The 20,642-nt window shown below is 37.0% G+C and overlaps 1 protein-coding gene across 1 annotated transcript; it reads right to left on the bottom strand.

The window, feature by feature from the left end:
• Positions 1 to 1,582: 1,582 nt before the first annotated feature.
• rnf215 (ring finger protein 215) lies at positions 1,583 to 20,154 on the bottom strand. The gene is made up of 10 exons (XM_049578611.1): positions 19,782 to 20,154; positions 17,838 to 17,990; positions 17,686 to 17,757; positions 17,461 to 17,546; positions 14,726 to 14,780; positions 14,501 to 14,605; positions 12,309 to 12,425; positions 10,472 to 10,615; positions 10,120 to 10,222; positions 1,583 to 2,666 (listed from the first exon to the last, which is right to left on the bottom strand). The coding sequence occupies exons 1-10, from the start codon at positions 20,013 to 20,015 to the stop codon at positions 2,644 to 2,646; spliced, it is 1,092 nt and encodes a 363-aa protein (XP_049434568.1). The 5' UTR covers positions 20,016 to 20,154; the 3' UTR covers positions 1,583 to 2,643.
• Between the last annotated feature and the right edge of the window lie 488 nt (positions 20,155 to 20,642).

Consider the following 20,642-nt stretch of genomic DNA (forward strand, 5'->3'; position numbering starts at 1 on the left):
TAACAAAAAAAGGTGAAATAACTGAAAACATGTTTTATATTCTAGTTTCTTCAAAATAGCCACCCTTTGCTCTGATTACTGCTTTGCACACTCTTGGCATTCTCTCCATGAGCTTCAAGAGGTAGTCACCTGAAATGGTTTTCCAGCAGTCTTGAAGGAGTTCCCAGAGGTGTTTAGCACTTGTTGGCCCCTTTGCCTTCACTCTGCGGTCCAGCTCACCCCAAACCATCTCGACTGGGTTCAGGTCCGGTGACTGTGGAGGCCAGGTCATCTGCCGCAGCACTCCATCACTCTCCTTCTTGGTCAGATAGCCCTTACACAGCCTGGAGGTGTGTTTGGGGTCATTGTCCTGTTGAAAAATAAATGATCGTCCAACTAAACGCAAACCGGATGGGATGGCATGTCGCTGCAGGATGCTGTGGTAGCCATGCTGGTTCAGTGTGCCTTCAATTTTGAATAAATCCCCAACAGTGTCACCAGCAAAACACCCCCACACCATCACACCTCCTCCTCCATGCTTCACAGTGGGAACCAGGCATGTGGAATCCATCCGTTCACCTTTTCTGCGTCTCACAAAGACACGGCGGTTGGAAGCAAAGATCTCAAATTTGGACTCATCAGACCAAAGCACAGATTTCCACTGGTCTAATGTCCATTCCTTGTGTTTCTTGGCCCAAACAAATCTCTTCTGCTTGTTGCCTCTCCTTAGCAGTGGTTTCCTAGCAGCTATTTGACCATGAAGGCCTGATTCGCGCAGTCTCCTCTTAACAGTTGTTCTAGAGATGGGTCTGCTGCTAGAACTCTGTGTGGCATTCATCTGGTCTCTGATCTGAGCTGCTGTTAACTTGCCATTTCTGAGGCTGGTGACTCGGATGAACTTATCCTCAGAAGCAGAGGTGACTCTTGGTCTTCCTTTCCTGGGTCGGTCCTCATGTGTGCCAGTTTTGTTGTAGCGCTTGATGGTTTTGCGACTCCACTTGGGGACACATTTAAAGTTTTGCAATTTTCCGACTGACTGACCTTCATTTCTTAAAGTAATGATGGCCACTGGTTTTTCTTTAGTTAGCTGATTGGTTCTTGCCATAATATGAATTTTAACAGTTGTCCAATAGGGCTGTCGGCTGTGTATTAACCTGACTTCTGCACAACACAACTGATGGTCCCAACCCCATTGATAAAGCAAGAAATTCCACTAATTAACCCTGATAAGGCACACCTGTGAAGTGGAAACCATTTCAGGTGACTACCTCTTGAAGCTCATGGAGAGAATGCCAAGAGTGTGCAAAGCAGTAATCAGAGCAAAGGGTGGCTATTTTGAAGAAACTAGAATATAAAACATGTTTTCAGTTATTTCACCTTTTTTTGTTAAGTACATGACTCCACATGTGTTCATTCATAGTTTTGATGCCTTCAGTGAGAATCTACAATGTAAATAGTCATGAAAATAAAGAAAACGCATTGAATGAGAAGGTGTGTCCAAACTTTTGGCCTGTACTGTACATATATTTTATATATATATATATATATATATATTTGTATTAAAAGAAGAGAAGAATAGGTGAGACTGCCCGACTTTAGAGGACTTGTTTTTTTTACATGATGTATGAGATGACCTTCTGTTGGACCAGTTCTTTGTTTCTAACTTCTTCACACAGACCTTCTTAAAAGAGAAAAGCAGATAAATAATATAATCAAAGACGAGTGAAAATCCAACTGAACAGTGGCCACGAACTCTACAATATGTTAACCTACCAACTTGTTAACATCTCTATCACTAATAGTTTATAACGGTGTAACTAAATCAGCTACTGTAACGTACACAACGTAAGTAGAATTTAAGAGGTGTGTTTGTGGTTTCTTTCACTCTGTAGTTAAGTCATAAGGCATGTTAAGGACAAGTGCAAACACTTTCCACGTCTGCTACCACCTGGTTACTTCGGGACTACAACTACAAAACCTCAACAACTAACATTTAATACCAAAGTATGAGTTTGGACACTACATTTAAACTCTCACTTGATAAGTTGGTTATTGACATCATTTGGCCCTAAAGTTAACTTTGACACCAGTCAGTCGATCAGTTTCTTCCTGCGTAAATCCATAAAGCATTGAACGTCCATGCAGGAACAACGGACCCACGAGTACTCGCTGAGATAATCAGTGTTTACTCATTGAAAGCCAGATGTCTTGTTGCTCAGCTGTTTGCAGAAACGGAGCAGAAGGTGTTTGTATTAAGAGTCACGTTGAGCACAAACACCCTCATGAGTCGCATCTTCACTGCTGTAGATTACACATACAAATATTTCCACAATTGTACAGTAACATGATCCCAGGAACAAGTACTGTTTACACACAACAGTACCAGTACAGTACTTCATAGTATTGTGTTTACATTACCACTGTATCTCTGTGAGACTTGTTGCACCCACCCAAAGGTCAGATGTCAAAATCTGACTGCTCCACAGTCCAGACGGCCGGCCAGCTGCTGTGATGAGTTTATATTTGCTCCCACAATCCATTGCTGGAAGGAGGAAGCGGCGAGGTCAGTAAAAAAAAACGGCTACTGGAGTGTCACCGAGGAAGAGACAAGACTTTATTCCCAGAGCTGCTGCTGCTGCTGTGTCTGTGGAGGTGAGGCGACCGTTAACTGTCTTTGCAGACGCTGCCTGGAGAGGGTTGAAGAAAAAAGGCATTTTGATATTAGGGCTGCCATGATCAGTCGACTAATCGATGACTGATCGACTATTAAAATAATCGGTGACTATTTTAGTCGTCGACTAATCGGTTTGAGTCATTTTTCATAGAAAACTAATATTAAAGTACCCCAAAATACTCTTATTGCAGCTTCTTATGTTCAGATATTGGCAGCTTTACACACTCTCCCGTGACAGTGAACTAAAACCCTTTGGCGTGAGTATGAAACAAGACATTAGATGACGTAATTTTGGGGTTTGGGCGAGACAGACTGACATTTTTCAACATTTTAACACATTTTTCAATGAAATGATTAGTCGACTAATCGAAGAAATATCGACAATGAAAATAATCGTTAGTGGCAGCCCTATTTGATACAGAGCTGAAACAACTCAAATCACAACAAGTGTGTTAGAGAAACAAAGAGAGTTAACGATTTATCTTTAAGTTTTAGTGTCATATAAAAGTGTAATAACTCATAGTACATTATGCAATAAAATAATGTCATTGTATGCATTTCAAAAATGTAATAAAATTGCATGGTGTAGTATCATTGTCATACTACACTATGTCTTCAACAATCATGAAAAAAACATCTTAGTATAGTATGTCATCAAAAACCATGAAAAAAAGTCATAGTGTGTCGTCCAAAATCATGAAAAGTCATAGTATGTCGTCAGAAACCATGTGTTATCACCCAGGTCATTATTTTTGGTGTGGAAGGTCCTTGTATTGATCTGCAGTAATCTGTAAGATGTTCTCTGTCCTCCTCTCAGAATGTATGCATGTGTTGCAGTGTGATTGGGTGTTGCAAGGCAGGTGGTGAGTGCTGATTGGGCTGGCACAAGAAGATTGCTGACACCGGATTGGCCCACTGTGAAACGGGGGTTTTAAACCTTCAGCTGCCAGAAGCCCTTCCCTCCTTTCACCTTTCCACCACCAACAAAGCCAGTACTTGGATTGTATTTGTGCTTATGCTTGCAAATACCTGCAGGCAAAAGATTTTGATTCCGGCAAATTAGTGTGTGTATTTGGATAGCTTGGTTCAGCAGAAAAGATATTTGATTGCTGTTGAGTGGGTGAGTAGAGTTTTGTTTAGCAGCTTTATGTTCAGGATTGTTAGTAGATTTTTACTGTTACTTTGTAGAGCACTGTATATAGGAGCACTAAAAGAAGTATTTGTAGGAATGAGAAGCCCTTTTATTTGGCATCGCCATATTTTTTTCTCCTGTTGTTGAAAGGTAGAAATTTAGGTTAGAAATGTGTCTTTTGTTTCATTTTCCTTTATTGCTAGTTAAGTTTAGGGACCATTAGTATTTTTTTGTTTGTTGTTTTGGGCACTGCGCACATCCAAAGACAAAATAAACTGCTTCTTTGTTGTATAAAAACTGTGTATAACCGGCCTTTCTTGGGAGTGGGAAGAGTGGGGAGTCACACATCATGTTATGTCTAGGGTCCCCTAGACCAAGGGCATAACACATGAAAAAAAGTCATAGTATAGTATAGTATAGTATGTTGTCCTAAATCGACATGAAAAAAAGTCATAGCATAGCTTGTTGTCAAAAATCCTGAAAAAAGTCATAGTATGTCGTCAAAAAGCATGACAAAAAGTCATAGTATAGTATGTCGTCAAAATATAGTATGTCGTCCAAAAACGTGAAAAAAAAGTCATAGTATAGCATGTTGTTGAAAACCATGAAAAAACATCATAGTATAGCATGTCGTCCAAAATCATAAAAAAGTCACAGTATAGTATGTAGTCAAAAACCATGAAAAAAAGTCATAGTATAATATGTCGTCCAGAATCATGAAAAAAATTCATAGTATAGTATGTCGTCCAAAACTATGAAAAAAACATCATAGTATAGCATGTCGTCCAAAACCATGAAAAAAGTCATAGTATAGTATGTCGTCCAAAACTATGAAAAAAAACATCATAGTATAGCATGTCGTCAAAAACCATGAAAAAAGTCATAGTATAGTATGTTATCAAAAAACACGAAAAAAAGTCATAGTATAGTATGTCGTCCAGAATCATGAAAAAAATTCATAGTATAGTATGTCATCCAATATCATGGAAAAAAGTCATAGTGTAGTATGTCGTCCGAAATCATGAAAAAAAAGTCATAGTATAGCATGTCGTCCAAAATTATGAAAAAAGTCATAGTATAGTATGTCGTCCAAAATGATGGAAAAAAGTCATAGTATAGTATGTTGTGAAAAACCATGAAAAAAAGTCATAGTATAGTATGTCGTCCAAAACCATGAAAAAAGTCATAGTATAGTATGTTGTGAAAAACCATGAAAAAAAGTCATAGTATAGTATGTCATCAAAAACTGAAAAAAAGTCATAGTATAGTATGTCGTCCAAAACTGAAAAAAAGTCATAGTATAGTATGTCGTCCAAAATCATGAAAAAAATTCATAGTATAGTATGTCATCCAATATCATGGAAAAAAGTCATAGTGTAGTATGTCGTCCGAAATCATGAAAAAAAGTCATAGTATAGCATGTCGTCCAAAATTATGAAAAAAGTCATAGTATAGTATGTCGTCCAAAATGATGGAAAAAAGTCATAGTATAGTATGTTGTGAAAAACCATGAAAAAAAGTCATAGTATAGTATGTCGTCCAAAACCATGAAAAAAGTCATAGTATAGTATGTTGTGAAAAACCATGAAAAAAAGTCATAGTATAGTATGTCATCAAAAACTGAAAAAAAGTCATAGTATAGTATGTCGTCCAAAACTGAAAAAAAGTCATAGTATAGTATGTCGTCCAAAATCATGAAAAAAAAAGTCATAGTATAGTATGTCGTCCAAAACTATGAAAAAAAGTCATAATATACTATGTCGTCCAAAATCATGAAAAAAAGTCATAGTATAGTATGTCGTGAAAAACCATGAAAAAAAAAGTCATAGTATAGTATGTCGTCCAAAATCATAGAAAAAAACGTCATAGTATAGCATGTCGTCCAAAATGATGGAAAAAAGTCATAGTATAGTATGTCGTCCAAAATGATGGAAAAAAGTCATAGTATAGTATGTTGTGAAAAACCATGAAAAAAAGTCATAGTATAGTATGTCGTCCAAAATCATAGAAAAAAAGTCATAGTATAGTATGTCGTCCAAAACTATGAAAAAACGCCATAGTATAGTATGTCGTCCAAAACCATGGAAAAAAGTCATAGTATAGTATGTCGTCCAAAATGATGGAAAAAAGTCATAGTATAGTATGTCGTGAAAAACCATGAAAAAAAGTCATAGTATAGTATATCGTCCAAAACTATGAAAAAAAGTCATAGTATAGTATGTCGTCCAAAATCATGAAAAAAAGTCATAGTATAGTATGTTGTGAAAAACCATGAAAAAAAGTCATAGTATAGTATGTCGTCCAAAACCATGGAAAAAAGTCATAGTATAGTATGTTGTGAAAAACCATGAAAAAAAGTCATAGTATAGTATGTTGTGAAAAACCATGAAAAAAAGTCATAGTATAGTATGTCGTCCAAAATGATGAAAAAAAAAGTCATAGTATAGTATATCGTCCAAAACTATGAAAAAAAGTCATAGTATAGTATGTCGTCCAAAATCATGAAAAAAAGTCATAGTATAGTATGTTGTGAAAAACCATGAAAAAAAGTCATAGTATAGTATGTCGTCCAAAATCATGGAAAAAAGTCATAGTATAGTATGTCGTGAAAAACCATGAAAAAAAGTCATAGTATAGTATGTCGTCCAAAACTATGAAAAAAAGTCATAGTATAGTATGTCGTCCAAAATTATGAAAAAAGTCATAGTATAGTATGTCGTCCAAAATCATAGAAAAAAAGTCATAGTATAGTATGTCGTCCAAAATCATGGAAAAAAGTCATAGTATAGTATGTTGTGAAAAACCATGAAAAAAAGTCATAGTATAGTATGTCGTCCAAAATCATGGAAAAAAGTCATAGTATAGTATGTTGTGAAAAACCATGAAAAAAAGTCATAGTATAGTATGTCGTCCAAAATCACAGAAAAAAAGTCATAGTATAGTATGTCGTCCAAAATCATGGAAAAAAGTCATAGTATAGTATGTCGTCCAAAATGATGAAAAAAAAAGTCATAGTATAGTATGTCGTCCAAAACTATGAAAAAAAGTCATAATATACTATGTCGTCCAAAATCATGAAAAAAAGTCATAGTATAGTATGTCGTGAAAAACCATGAAAAAAAAAGTCATAGTATAGTATGTCGTCCAAAATCATAGAAAAAAACGTCATAGTATAGCATGTCGTCCAAAATGATGGAAAAAAGTCATAGTATAGTATGTCGTCCAAAACCATGAAAAAAGTCATAGTATAGTATGTTGTGAAAAACCATGAAAAAAAGTCATAGTATAGTATGTCATCAAAAACTGAAAAAAAGTCATAGTATAGTATGTCGTCCAAAACTGAAAAAAAGTCATAGTATAGTATGTCGTCCAAAATCATGAAAAAAATTCATAGTATAGTATGTCATCCAATATCATGGAAAAAAGTCATAGTGTAGTATGTCGTCCGAAATCATGAAAAAAAGTCATAGTATAGCATGTCGTCCAAAATTATGAAAAAAGTCATAGTATAGTATGTCGTCCAAAATGATGGAAAAAAGTCATAGTATAGTATGTTGTGAAAAACCATGAAAAAAAGTCATAGTATAGTATGTCGTCCAAAACCATGAAAAAAGTCATAGTATAGTATGTTGTGAAAAACCATGAAAAAAAGTCATAGTATAGTATGTCATCAAAAACTGAAAAAAAGTCATAGTATAGTATGTCGTCCAAAACTGAAAAAAAGTCATAGTATAGTATGTCGTCCAAAATGATGAAAAAAAAGTCATAGTATAGTATGTCGTCCAAAACCATGGAAAAAAGTCATAGTATAGTATGTTGTGAAAAACCATGAAAAAAAGTCATAGTATAGTATGTCGTCCAAAACCATGGAAAAAAGTCATAGTATAGTATGTCAGTCAAAATCATAAAAAACGTCATAGTATAGCATGTCGCCGTCAAAATGATGGAAAAAGTCATAGTATAGTATGTCGACAAAATTGTAATGGAAAAAGTCATAGTATAGTATGTCATCAAAAAATTCATGAAAAAGTCATAGTATAGTATGTCATCCAAAATGTGATGAAAAGGTCATGGTATAGTATGTCGTCCCAAAACTATGAAAAACGCCATAGTATAGTATGTCGCCCAAAACCATGGAAAAAGTCATAGTATAGTATGTCCAAAATGATGGAAAAAGTCATAGTATAGTATGTCGTGAAAAACCATGAAAAAAAGTCATAGTATAGTATATCGTCCAAAACTATGAAAAAAAGTCATAGTATAGTATGTCGTCCAAAATCATGAAAAAAAGTCATAGTATAGTATGTTGTGAAAAACTATGAAAAAAAGTCATAATATACTATGTCGTCCAAAATCATGAAAAAAAGTCATAGTATAGTATGTCGTGAAAAACCATGAAAAAAAAAGTCATAGTATAGTATGTCGTCCAAAATCATAGAAAAAAACGTCATAGTATAGCATGTCGTCCAAAATGATGGAAAAAAGTCATAGTATAGTATGTCGTCCAAAACTATGAAAAAACGCCATAGTATAGTATGTCGTCCAAAACCATGGAAAAAAGTCATAGTATAGTATGTCGTCCAAAATGATGGAAAAAAGTCATAGTATAGTATGTCGTGAAAAACCATGAAAAAAAGTCATAGTATAGTATATCGTCCAAAACTATGAAAAAAAGTCATAGTATAGTATGTCGTCCAAAATCATGAAAAAAAGTCATAGTATAGTATGTTGTGAAAAACCATGAAAAAAAGTCATAGTATAGTATGTCGTCCAAAATGATGAAAAAAAAAGTCATAGTATAGTATATCGTCCAAAACTATGAAAAAAAGTCATAGTATAGTATGTCGTCCAAAATCATGAAAAAAAGTCATAGTATAGTATGTTGTGAAAAACCATGAAAAAAAGTCATAGTATAGTATGTCGTCCAAAATCATGGAAAAAAGTCATAGTATAGTATGTCGTGAAAAACCATGAAAAAAAGTCATAGTATAGTATGTCGTCCAAAACTATGAAAAAAAGTCATAATATACTATGTCGTCCAAAATCATGAAAAAAAGTCATAGTATAGTATGTCGTCCAAAATCATGGAAAAAGTCATAGTATAGTATGTCAGTCCAAAATCATGGAAAAAGTCATAGTATAGTATGTTGTGAAAAACCATGAAAAAAAGTCATAGTATAGTATGTCGTCCAAAATCATGGAAAAAAGTCATAGTATAGTATGTTGTGAAAAACCATGAAAAAAAGTCATAGTATAGCATGTCGTTCAAAATCATAGAAAAAAAGTCATAGTATAGTATGTCGTCCAAAATCATGGAAAAAAGTCATAGTATAGTATGTCGTCCAAAATGATGAAAAAAAAAGTCATAGTATAGTATGTCGTCCAAAACTATGAAAAAAAGTCATAATATACTATGTCGTCCAAAATCATGAAAAAAAGTCATAGTATAGTATGTCGTGAAAAACCATGAAAAAAAAAGTCATAGTATAGTATGTCGTCCAAAATCATAGAAAAAAACGTCATAGTATAGCATGTCGTCCAAAATGATGGAAAAAAGTCATAGTATAGTATGTCGTCCAAAATGATGGAAAAAAGTCATAGTATAGTATGTTGTGAAAAACCATGAAAAAAAGTCATAGTATAGTATGTCGTCCAAAATCATGAAAAACAGTCATAGTATAGTATGTCGTCCAAAACTATGAAAAAAAGTCATAGTATAGCATGTCGTCCAAAACCATGGAAAAAAGTCATAGTATAGTATGTCGTCCAAAATCATGAAAAAAAGTCATAGTATAGTATGTTGTGAAAAAACATGAAAAAAAGTCATAGTATAGTATGTCGTCCAAAATTATGAAAAAAGTCATAGTATGTCGTCCAAAATGATGGAAAAAAGTCATAGTATAGTATGTCGTCCAAAATCATGGAAAAAGTCATAGTATAGTATGTCGTGAAAAACCATGAAAAAAAAAGTCATAGTATAGTATGTTGTGAAAAACCATGAAAAAAAGTCATAGTATAGTATGTCGTCCAAAATCATGAAAAAAAAAGTCATAGTATAGTATGTCATGAAAAACCATGAAAAAAGTCATAGTATAGCATGTCGTCCAAAATCATGAAAAAAAAAGTCATAGTATAGCATGTTTCATGTTTTGCCTTGTTGCAGTGATGTACAGATGTACTTCTGGACACTGTGACATCACCAGTGGGTGTGGTTACAGGTGAAAAAGAGTATATTTCTGTTGAAACTGATTGTCTGTCAGTCTGGTGTTCATTTACTCTTTAAAAACCTGCATCAGACAAGCATCTACAGATGGTGTTGTGTAACTGAACTCACCGAGGATGCTGCGTTTGCACAGCGGACAGGTGTGATGCAGCAGCAGCCAGGGGTCCACACAATCTCTGTGGTACTCATGGAGACACGGCAGCACCCGCAAACACTGAGACCACAACATGTGACACACCAACAGTTTATATCATCTCACTGCAGAATCACATCACCCGCACATAGCCTGTATGGCTCAACATTTTTATAACCCTAAAAGCCAAACCAGTGGCAGAATACAAAGGTGTATGAAGAGTATTTTTCACATTATAAACCCACTTCTCCACTTGCCTGGATGAATTCAGCCACAGAGACAACACAGCTAAGTCTGTATCAGTGTATGTACGTAGGAGTGCTGGCTGACCTGGTTGTTGTTGAATGGCTCCAGACAGACGGCACAGTTGTCTGTTTCCCCCGACTGGGACGGGTCACACCATGGCTTGGGCTGACGATATGTTTTGGTCTTCAAGGACGACATTCTCTTCAGGACATCCTGTTTAGGAAAGAGCTGAAGAACACAACACAGTAGGACATCACACCACATGTTAACTAAACAAGGACAAAACACATCCTTTGTACAAGGACACAAGACACTGTGTGTCCACATTGTACAACTTAACTGCTGTTTGAACACTGAAACAACAGTGTATCACAAAGCGTGAACATTTTTAAGTACATATGGAAACCCTGACTTATGGTGTAAAATAAACATTTATGTCTGTGTCTGAGCTTCTTTAATCACTCTTTAGATCACAACAAACTCATGATATGCATAGTTCAAATATGTTAATCTATGAGAAGACAAGTGTGTTAACAGAAAATATCAAGCTAACAAGCTAACACTTCAGGTAACTGTATATGTAGCACTGTTGCGCTGTGCCTCGAGTAAATAAAATTTTGCATTAAGGAAAATAGTGTATTTTTATTTCATATTTTTGTGTATAGTGTATTAGTTTTTTACAGTGTATTTATATAATGTATAATAATTTGTGAGAACTAATGTAGGTATTAAATATAATTTTACCAAAACAAGAACAGCAAAATATAATTATTTTGGCCAATAAAACATATTTATGATAAAACAGCTGTAAGTTAACTCAGGCAGCAACACCACATTGTAAGAATACTCTGTAGAAGTGTAAAAGCCATGCATTCAAAATTTTACTGCAGAAGTTTTACCATCACAACACACTTAAAGTCCCAAAAGTAACAGAATAATGTATATTATATTATCGGATAATAATAAGTTGCCACTAGTGAAGGTGGGGCTCATTTCAAATAATTTATATACTGCAGGGTGGCTTTTAAATTTCCCCCAAGGAGCACAGACTTATCTTAACATACACTAATACTATACACTACAATATGTTAGTTGTTTTATGTTTTTATTTTTTACCCAATCTGAATCTGCAAGGTTACTCAAAGTACAATATTTACCTCAGAACTGTTTTATATATTTTTATTAAATTCAGGTTTATTAAATATATATTCATTTCATGGAGTATGCGTGTTCCAGATTTCCATGATAAAAGTTATAGAAAGTATTTCATAACATATAAATAATGTTAAAATAAATTAAAATGTGCAATAAATATGGCGATTTTAAACTTGTTGTGATATGCTGAGTATTGCGCTAAAATATATTGCAATATATTGCAATTTATTACCTCTTTTCAACTGCAAATAATGTCCCCAAAGGAAAACTTTGTCAACATCTGTTTTATCTAATAAGATAAAAGTTTTCAGTCTATTGATCTCAATTCAGCCTTGTTTTTTGTTTTACTTTTTTTTCCTTTTCTGTGCAGCAAAATATTTCTAGTGGACGGAAAAAGCAACTAATTCTATTATTTAAGTAGGCTACCTAAAATTAAATTTGTGTTTGTTATAATAATAATTTATATAATTGATTTAAAAAGAAAAAAAAGTGATATACCAGTCTTTTGTTAGTGTGATATTTTAATCAAAATGTTTTTAAAGGTCTGTAAATCAAACCAAAAAGAAGTGGTCAAAACTGTACTGATGTTCAGTGCTCGAGTAAATGTACTTTGTTACTTTCCACTATTGTTTATCACCCTATGTATTGGCCAATAGGACAAAAAACTGAAGCACAGAATATCTTAAGATACGTTTATCAAGTGCAAAACTGCTTGGAAAACCACAGTGTGACCTGTGATAATATCAGCAGTACGGGCAGAGTTTACCTCCAAGTCATCGTTCAGCTGGTGGTCCTGGTACTGCCAGCGAGCCTGAACGATGACGCCGGTGCTGAGGATCAGAGCCACCAGGAGAACAGTGTCCCACAGCTGCTGCAGGTACTTCTGCAGATACACAGAGAAGAGCAACATTAGTTTACCATCTGGCTCCTTTAAAGTTCATTTAAATAACACTCTGTTTATTAGCCTGTGGCACAACATGACTCTGAATATGTTTCTGAGAAATAGAGAGGGCGAGAAAATGCAAGTGAACTGCTGATTATGAACCAGAAACTACATCTGCACTGGAAATTGTATTTTTATAATGTGATTTATATCTTGGTTTTTGTAATAGGATTCTCAAAGCTTATTTTATTACTACATTAATCAAAAAAACATTGCAAGTAGAATTAGAATAATAATAGTTAATGTTTTGAAAGGTTATAGCTAAAGGATTATTTTGAGGAAAAACTCCAGACAGACCAAACCAACACTGACTCTTGGTGGAGTTCATTAGATTTCACACAGGTCTCTCTGGAGCCTCAAAAGACTCTACATAACTTTTAGACCTATAAACAGACGTTTATGAAGGTCCTTAAAGGTCCAGGGTGTACGATTTAGGGGGCTTTAGTGACAACTAGTGGTGGGGACTGCAGATTGCAGCCAGCTGAAACTTCTCCAGGTAAGAGTTACCGTTCAGGGTTTTTTTTTTTTTACTGGGAGCTGAATTATCCACAGATGTCGTTTCCTCTCCAAAAGAAACAGACCAGGTGATTTAAACCAGTAAAAACGCTGAATAAAGCAGTTTCACGTTAAAAAACTCAAGTGCTTTTCCAATGCTACTTGTCTCAGAGGGGTTTCTAACTACGCTGCTTGATGAAAAAATGTGAATGACCCGATCTAGAGCCAGTGTTTGGTTTGTCCTTTCTGTCCTTTCTACTGTAGAAACACAGTGATCTCTATTGACAAGGACCTTCTCCCTGTGTAGATATAAACGGCTCATCCTAAGGTAACAAATACACAACAATTCTCATTTTCAGGTGATTATACACTGCCATGGTTCTCAGCCGGACAACGGTGTATTGCCCTCTCTGGATTGGGAGTGACTTACTGCCCCAAGCGAGGGAGTTAAAGTATCTCGGGGTCTTGTTCACGAGTGAAGGTAGAATGATGCGTGAGATGGATCTGCAGTTTGGTGCGGCTTCTGCAGTGATGCCAGCACTGTGCCTGACCGTCGTAGTGTAGACGGAGCTGAGCTGGAAGGCGAAGCTTTTAATTTACTGGTCCATCTAAGTCCCAACCCTCACCTATGGTCATGAGGTTAAGGAAGAAGGAGGAAGAATGAGATCGTGGATACAAGCGGCTGAAATGAGTTTCCTCTGTAGGGTGTCTGGGCTCAGCTTTAGAGATAGGGTAAGGATCTCAGACATCTGGAGGAAGTTCGGAGTAGAGCCGCTGCTCCTTCACGTCGAAAGGTGTCAGTTGAGGTGGTTCAGACATCTGATCAGGATGCTGCCTGGGCGCCTCCTGTTAGATGTGTTCCGGACACCTCTCACTGGTAGGAGGCCTCAGGGCAGACCCAGAACACACTGGATGGATTACATATCTCATCTGGCCTGGGAACACCTTGGGGTCCCCCAGGAGGAGCTGGAAAGAGTTGCTGGGGAGAGGGATGTCTGGGGTGCTTTGCTTGGCCTGATGCCCCTTGACACTGCCCCAGATAAGCGGTTGAAAATAGATGGATGGATGATTTTACACTAAAGAAAACAAACTTATTCCATTTCTGCCAATATATCCCCCGAACTCCTACACACTGGACCTTGAAGTCCTAGAAGTACCTTTAAGGAAATATGTTAACAAGGCTGATGGTGGAGTAAGATGGCGTTGAGGCTTGCTGCCTTGTCTCAAGCTCCTCCTCAACTTCCATCACTTTAATTTCTACATACATTTTTTCCTGTTTTACGACAGTTTACATCACTGTGTGTCTATCTATCATTATGCAAATACATTTTCTTCATTCCTGTTTACATCCTGTTTCATTCATTTGCAATTACTACCTAATTTACGTTAGTTAAAGTCATATTTTATTCCTTGTTTTTGTGTCTGAGACTTGTCAAACTTGTCATTGCCAGTGACTGCTTCTAATTGTTGTGCATTAAATAAATAAACAACTAGAAGTGGTGTTGGTTGAGCTCCCCCACCTGAACCTGAGAGTTGGTCTCTCCCGTGCAGATGACCCCCTGCCACTCTCCATAGCGACCTCCTCTCGATCGACCGCAGCTGGACCACAGCGTGAGCGTGGCTCCCTGCCCGAACACACAGCAGCATGCGCTCACTGTCAGCTCAGCCTGTCACCTGTTCACTCACCACTGGAGGGTGCTAACAACTGAGAAACACACTGTCAGCTGATAGACTGAGGAGCTCACCAGGTTGTCCTGCAGGATCGTCTTGTATGTGATTTTTGCCGTCGCCTGAAGACCCCTGAAGAGAGAGGACTGTCATTTAGTGCAAATAAAGATCCACAGTCATTATATTTACACACACTAACATGGCCACTGTGAATAAACAGATTATGGTAGCATTGACGTGAGCTTACATGTTTTCTTTCTTTGATAATCCATGAATGTGTCATAGAGCTGCTGCCCTCTAATAGGAGATTAGAGTACCTCGTTTCAGATTGAACAGATTTGTTTTTAACGTGTCGTGTTATTTATTTATATATCTTTTTGTGTCTTTTACTTTCAGGTATTGCTATGTTTGGTCTATACCGTGGATTTGTCTATGCACTATGTTGTATGTTGTATTTTTATGGTTGCAGTATGGGTGTAGAGCTAAAGACAGATTGCCCACTCTGTGGGACAATAAAGTTAATCTTGATCTTGATCTTGGATGAAAGCTAGTGTTTGACGACAGGAAACACCTTATTACAATCACTCAAAGCTCAGTATCAGCAAAACCCATGAGCTTGTGGTGGAGTTTCAGAGGAACAGGACAGAACACAAACTTGTGGCCATGACAGTAGACCATTCTTTAAATATGGATGTTGCTGCAAAGACGTTATAAAAACGTGGATGCTTCACACACATCAAAAACCCGACAGCACAGCAGATCTGTATAAGGGGTCGGCAACTTTTACGATTAAAAGAGCATTATTGGCCAAACAAAGAAACAAAAATCTGTCTGGAGCTGCAAAACATATTTGAATAAAGGTGACAGCCTATTAAGTCTAAATCAGCAGTCTTAATAAGCATTCATTTATGTGCTTTACTACAAGTAGGCCCCTCTGCTGTGGGCTGTTTATAATTATTCAAACAAACACAAGAAGTTTGTGCTCTAGGATCAGCACTCAGTGAATAACCTCCTAAGCCCTATGATAAGCTGTTATGGCAAGGCTTAACTACACAGACCAGTGAGCAGTGATAACTAACATGTCTTTGGACACTCCCCTAATGCCAGGTCTCACTGCTCCCCGCACCAACCCAACAACCTCCTTTACCTGACATTACACATGGCTTTCTCAGCCCAAACAGCACCACCACCTTCAACAAACCCAGGCTCCGTTTATGCGAGCTCCAGGTAGAAGCAGTGCTGGCATTACCTTTCCTAGCACACCTTACTTACGCATGGCTTTTTCAGCCCAAACAGCACTGCCACCTTCAACCAACCCAGTGCCACCAACCTAGTACTTCAACTTTGCAGCATTGGTGGTGAAAGCAAATGAATCTATCCACACACTATTAAATCCTCTATTCTCCTCCGAGACTTTGTCTTTTTTGGATTTGGAATCTATAGCTAGCCTCGCTAAAGAGACTCCCGCCTCTGCTTATAAGTTCTTATAAGTTCTGCAAAATCTAGAGGAAAAGCACCAGGTCGTAGACATATGATGCACATTTTAGCTAATGAAATGTTTTTTAAATCAATGTACAGGCTGCACATTTTTACAGTTGTAGAATGCAATAATTCCTTTAGGCCTCCAACATTACTGTTATTATTTTCAGATAACCAGAGCCGCAGGATGCCTCGCCCTGATCTGTGTAATCAGCTGGATGGACACCCAAGATTAGTGTCACCAGTTCAGTATCTGACCAAATGTCTCCCATTGTTTTACTGAGATATGACACTGAATAATGGCCAGAAAAGGGGTTTATGCAGAACACTGTGATATCACAGTAAAGCTGACCTTTGACCTTTTGGAGATAAAATGTCATCACTTGATCATTTTATCCTGTTAGACATTTGTGTGAAGTTTTGTCATAGTTAGCTTATGAATTCTCAAGCTGTGGCCAAAAACATGTGTTGTGAGGTCACTGTGACCTTTGACCACCAAAATCCAATCAGTTCACTGTTGAGTTCACGTTGACGTTTGTGCCAAATTTGAAGAAATTCCCTCAAAGTGTTCCTGAGATAAAATCAGACTAAGTTGTGCACTGGAAACAGTTATTAGATTAATGACACACTGACTGAAGTTATGATTACTCTGATTTTGGCTTAGAATTACTGCTGTTTATCATTTGACACAATGTTCAGTACTGGTGACAACACAACATCTTTGTTTTGGAAACACCACCACTATATACACTGTTTATACAGTACACATACAAATGCAGCTTCTAGCCTGCAAAAGACAGACATCGTCCCGTGATCTTTGCAAGTGAGAAACGAGCCAACAAGATATGCCTTCCTTAAAACAAACATTTACGCATTTAGGAAAATAAACTAAACTTTACTAGTCATGATTTAATTTGGTAAGTAACAGCCAATCTGAGGCTACATTTTGCTCTGATTACCTGATGCTCCATTATTGGAATATTAGACCAAGTATTTACATAATACTACACATTCACATGTATGTTTCCAAACACACATTACATGTGCAATAAAATAAATAGTTCCCAGGGAAAATGCATGCTCAGTGAACAGCTGGAGCATTAATGTTGCCTTAAACTGACTGTAGCTGAATTACTAGTCTGCATGTCAAAGCACTGTGTGATCTCTGCCCACAGCTTCACACTGAGGAAACACGTGACACATGACACTGACTTATCTGATTCATTAAACCAGAAACTGTGTGTTGTTGCTTTTTATCAGTGACAGAGGAAATGGTGCATTTGAAAATATCCGTTTCCATGTTGGCAGTGATAAATAATAACGTGTTCTGTACCTGAGCAGAACGCCGATCAGCTTGGTGACATTTTCAGACGTCTGGATCACTATGATGGGCTTGGACAGCACCTGAGACAGATCCATCTGCAACAGGAAGAGGCAGGATTGTAGGTTAATAAAATCACCCACACAAATTGTCTTTTAAGCTTCATTTTTACAGCCAGGTTTCTGGCGTTTTCCCAAATAATGTTTCCAGCCAAAATCAATATAATGCACACTTTACCTCACTGACAGTGTTTTGGTTGAGAGCCAGAATGATCAGCGCAGATGCTCCGAGGACCAGCGCTCGCTTCATCTTAAACAAAGAGGATACATGTTAAATATGTCAGTGTGAACAAAATTCACCACAGATACAGAGCAAACTGAACCTCTTACTTTATTGACCATCGCATCAGCGAAGGACTCCTGGTTTCCAGTGGAGGCCTTGCTGTCGTCCATCTCCACAGGCACCACCCCGATCCACGGCTCCTGCTCTTTGGTGTCATCGTCGCCTTTTCCTCCGCTCAGCTGTGTCTCCTCGCTCTGGACCTGGGGACAGAAAACAGGCTGAATATTTGTGGTGAAAGCTGCCTCGCTCAGAGGCAAGAGGCATGCTTATTAAAGCTTCTCATCCACATGTGGCCTTCATTTCATTTTTTAAAAGCTGTTTTGTTTATTTATTTATTTATTTATTTTCCCCCTTCATTCAATTGGTGCATTTACGGGCAGGCATCACCACTCCGAAACTAAGATAAGGTGTAAGCAGACAAACAAAAAACGTAAAACAAATCCAAAACAAAACAAAACAAGAACAGATTTAGTCGCCCAAGCCCCCCACCCCGCACCTGCTTATGTATGTATGACATGACCAACAGACAGTAAGGAACACAGGCTGATAGACAAATGGACGAGACAGACAAGACGGACGAGACAGACGAGACTGGACAAGACAGACCAAATAAGAGACACAAATAGACAGACAGGCTCCACAGATTTTATAATTTTACAGGTTTGGCTGTACAACAGAAATATCATTTGATAACTGGCCGATATTATGAATTTTTAGGGTTATCGGTATCAGTGATTTTTTTCCACGGATATGCCGATATACAGTTTTGTTTTCCTTAGCTGCGTGATTTGCCCCTGGCGTGCTTCTCACTGCCTGCACGTACCACTCTAGGCTCTTAAAAGCAAACTCAAGACCTTCCTTTTTAGCCTGGCTTTTAATTGAGCTCTCCTTTATTTTTTTAATTGTTTTTCACTTCATTTTTTTTAAATTTTGTATTTATCATTATTGTGTATTTGTTTATTTTTTTATTAATCTGTTTTTATTTAGCTGGCATATTTATTTATTTTTACCTTGTTTATTTTCCTATTTATTTAAAGATCTTCATTCTTTATTCTGAGTTTTTATCCTGCCTTTGGAGTTTCCTTACTCATGATAGCGTTTCCTCAGTTACTGTTTTTGCTGTTATAATAGCCTGCTACTGTTTAGTCCTTACCATTACAGTCTCTGAATTTGTGTTTGTGTGTAAGTGCATGTGTGTGTGACTATGACTTTTTCAGGAGACATTTATCTGTTGTGAATATCGGCTATTGGTATCTCTGTTTCATAATAATCAGTATCAGCATCGGCTCTGAAAAAAACATATCGGTCGATCCCTGACATATGTAAACAGAAACAAAGCATTCAACAAAAATTAGTAAAAAATAAAAATAATCTCTGAAGAGAAGAAAAATCAAAGAAAATAGAGACTTAAGAACGTGAAGAGGTTTCAGGTGGACTAAAGTTAATTTCATTTCAAACAAAACCTCTTCGACTCACTCCATTAAATCAAAAACTATTTCAAACTTGAAAATGGCAGTATGCCTGCTGCTTACAATGTCAGCTGGTAAATAAACTGTGAAGTTATATTTCACTGAAAAATCACACTATATTATTATAATTCTATTATATATCCTATACCTGTTTACTTTCTTAATGTGTGTAATTATTTTCCCATGCAGAGATGTACATTTACTGAGACATTTGTACAGTTTTTCTCTGAAAAGTTTGACATGAGTGTGTATATTTTAATTTCATGGCGTTATAACACGTTGTTAAATAGTTCTGACAATTAAAATTGGATATATTATTATATTTGATATAAAAAAAATAAAGGCCATTACAGTGGGCTCTGGTTTCATATTTTTCTGACATTACAGACTACATCAATGATGATCAAATGATTCATCTATTGTTAAAAACAAACAAACATAATAGTCACATCTCCCAGTGTTGACCCAAATTTGCCCTTTTATTAAAAGGTCCACAACAAGATGCAATCCCGACCGACTCACCAGGACTAGCTCTCCCTCCAGCTCCTCTCGCTCCTCCTCCAGGTGCTCCGAGCTCCTGCTTCCCTTGCCGGACTCCACCACCTCCCCCTGGAGCAGAGCGCTGACACCGGGCCGCTGCTCGAGGAAGACCTCCACCAGAGCGACCTGCTCCGCCGCGACCAGCAGCCCCGGCCACCGCAGCAGGACGAGCGGCACCGTTACCCAGAGCCAGCAGTGGCAGCGAGCTGAGGCCATGTCCCGGACAACAACACAGAGACAACACAGATAATAAATATTATAAATACATAAAGCCGATCAGCTGTCACCCGTCATTTTGGAAAGGCTGCTAGCGTTCTGTTCGCCTGTTAGCTGGACCAGACCCTTCAAAGAATGTAAACAACGAAAGGCAGCTTCCGGTTCCGACCGGAAGAAGCGGGAGGATTATTATCTTTGCAGATACGCGCAGAAATTAAGTCCAATAATTTAATAAATTAGAAATAATATAGTTATTTAACCTAAATAAACAACAAATTTAGCGTGAAATAAGTGGTCATTTCGTTAATTTAGATTTAAATTGTTGATCGTTGACTTTATAAAACCAAAGACGAATGTAACACTGAGAGAGTACAATGCCGTACTTCCTTTTTCGCTTTAAAGCCACGTTTCAGACCCACTATAAGTACCGCTAAAGCCTTATTTAAAACATCAAGAGCGGCGTTTCACGTCTGTTAACACAAGAAGAACTTAATTTTTACTGCCATTGTCCGATGTCATGTGTAAGTGAGCTGTGAAAAAACGAAACAACCTTTATTTGTTCCTTTGAGCCCTTGTGTAATTTAGTAATTGAGGAAATTTTACTGAAATGGGAAAAAAAATATTAGT

The sequence above is a fragment of the Epinephelus fuscoguttatus genome, linkage group LG6 (assembly GCF_011397635.1).
Source record: "Epinephelus fuscoguttatus linkage group LG6, E.fuscoguttatus.final_Chr_v1".
NCBI lineage: Eukaryota > Metazoa > Chordata > Actinopteri > Perciformes > Serranidae > Epinephelus > Epinephelus fuscoguttatus.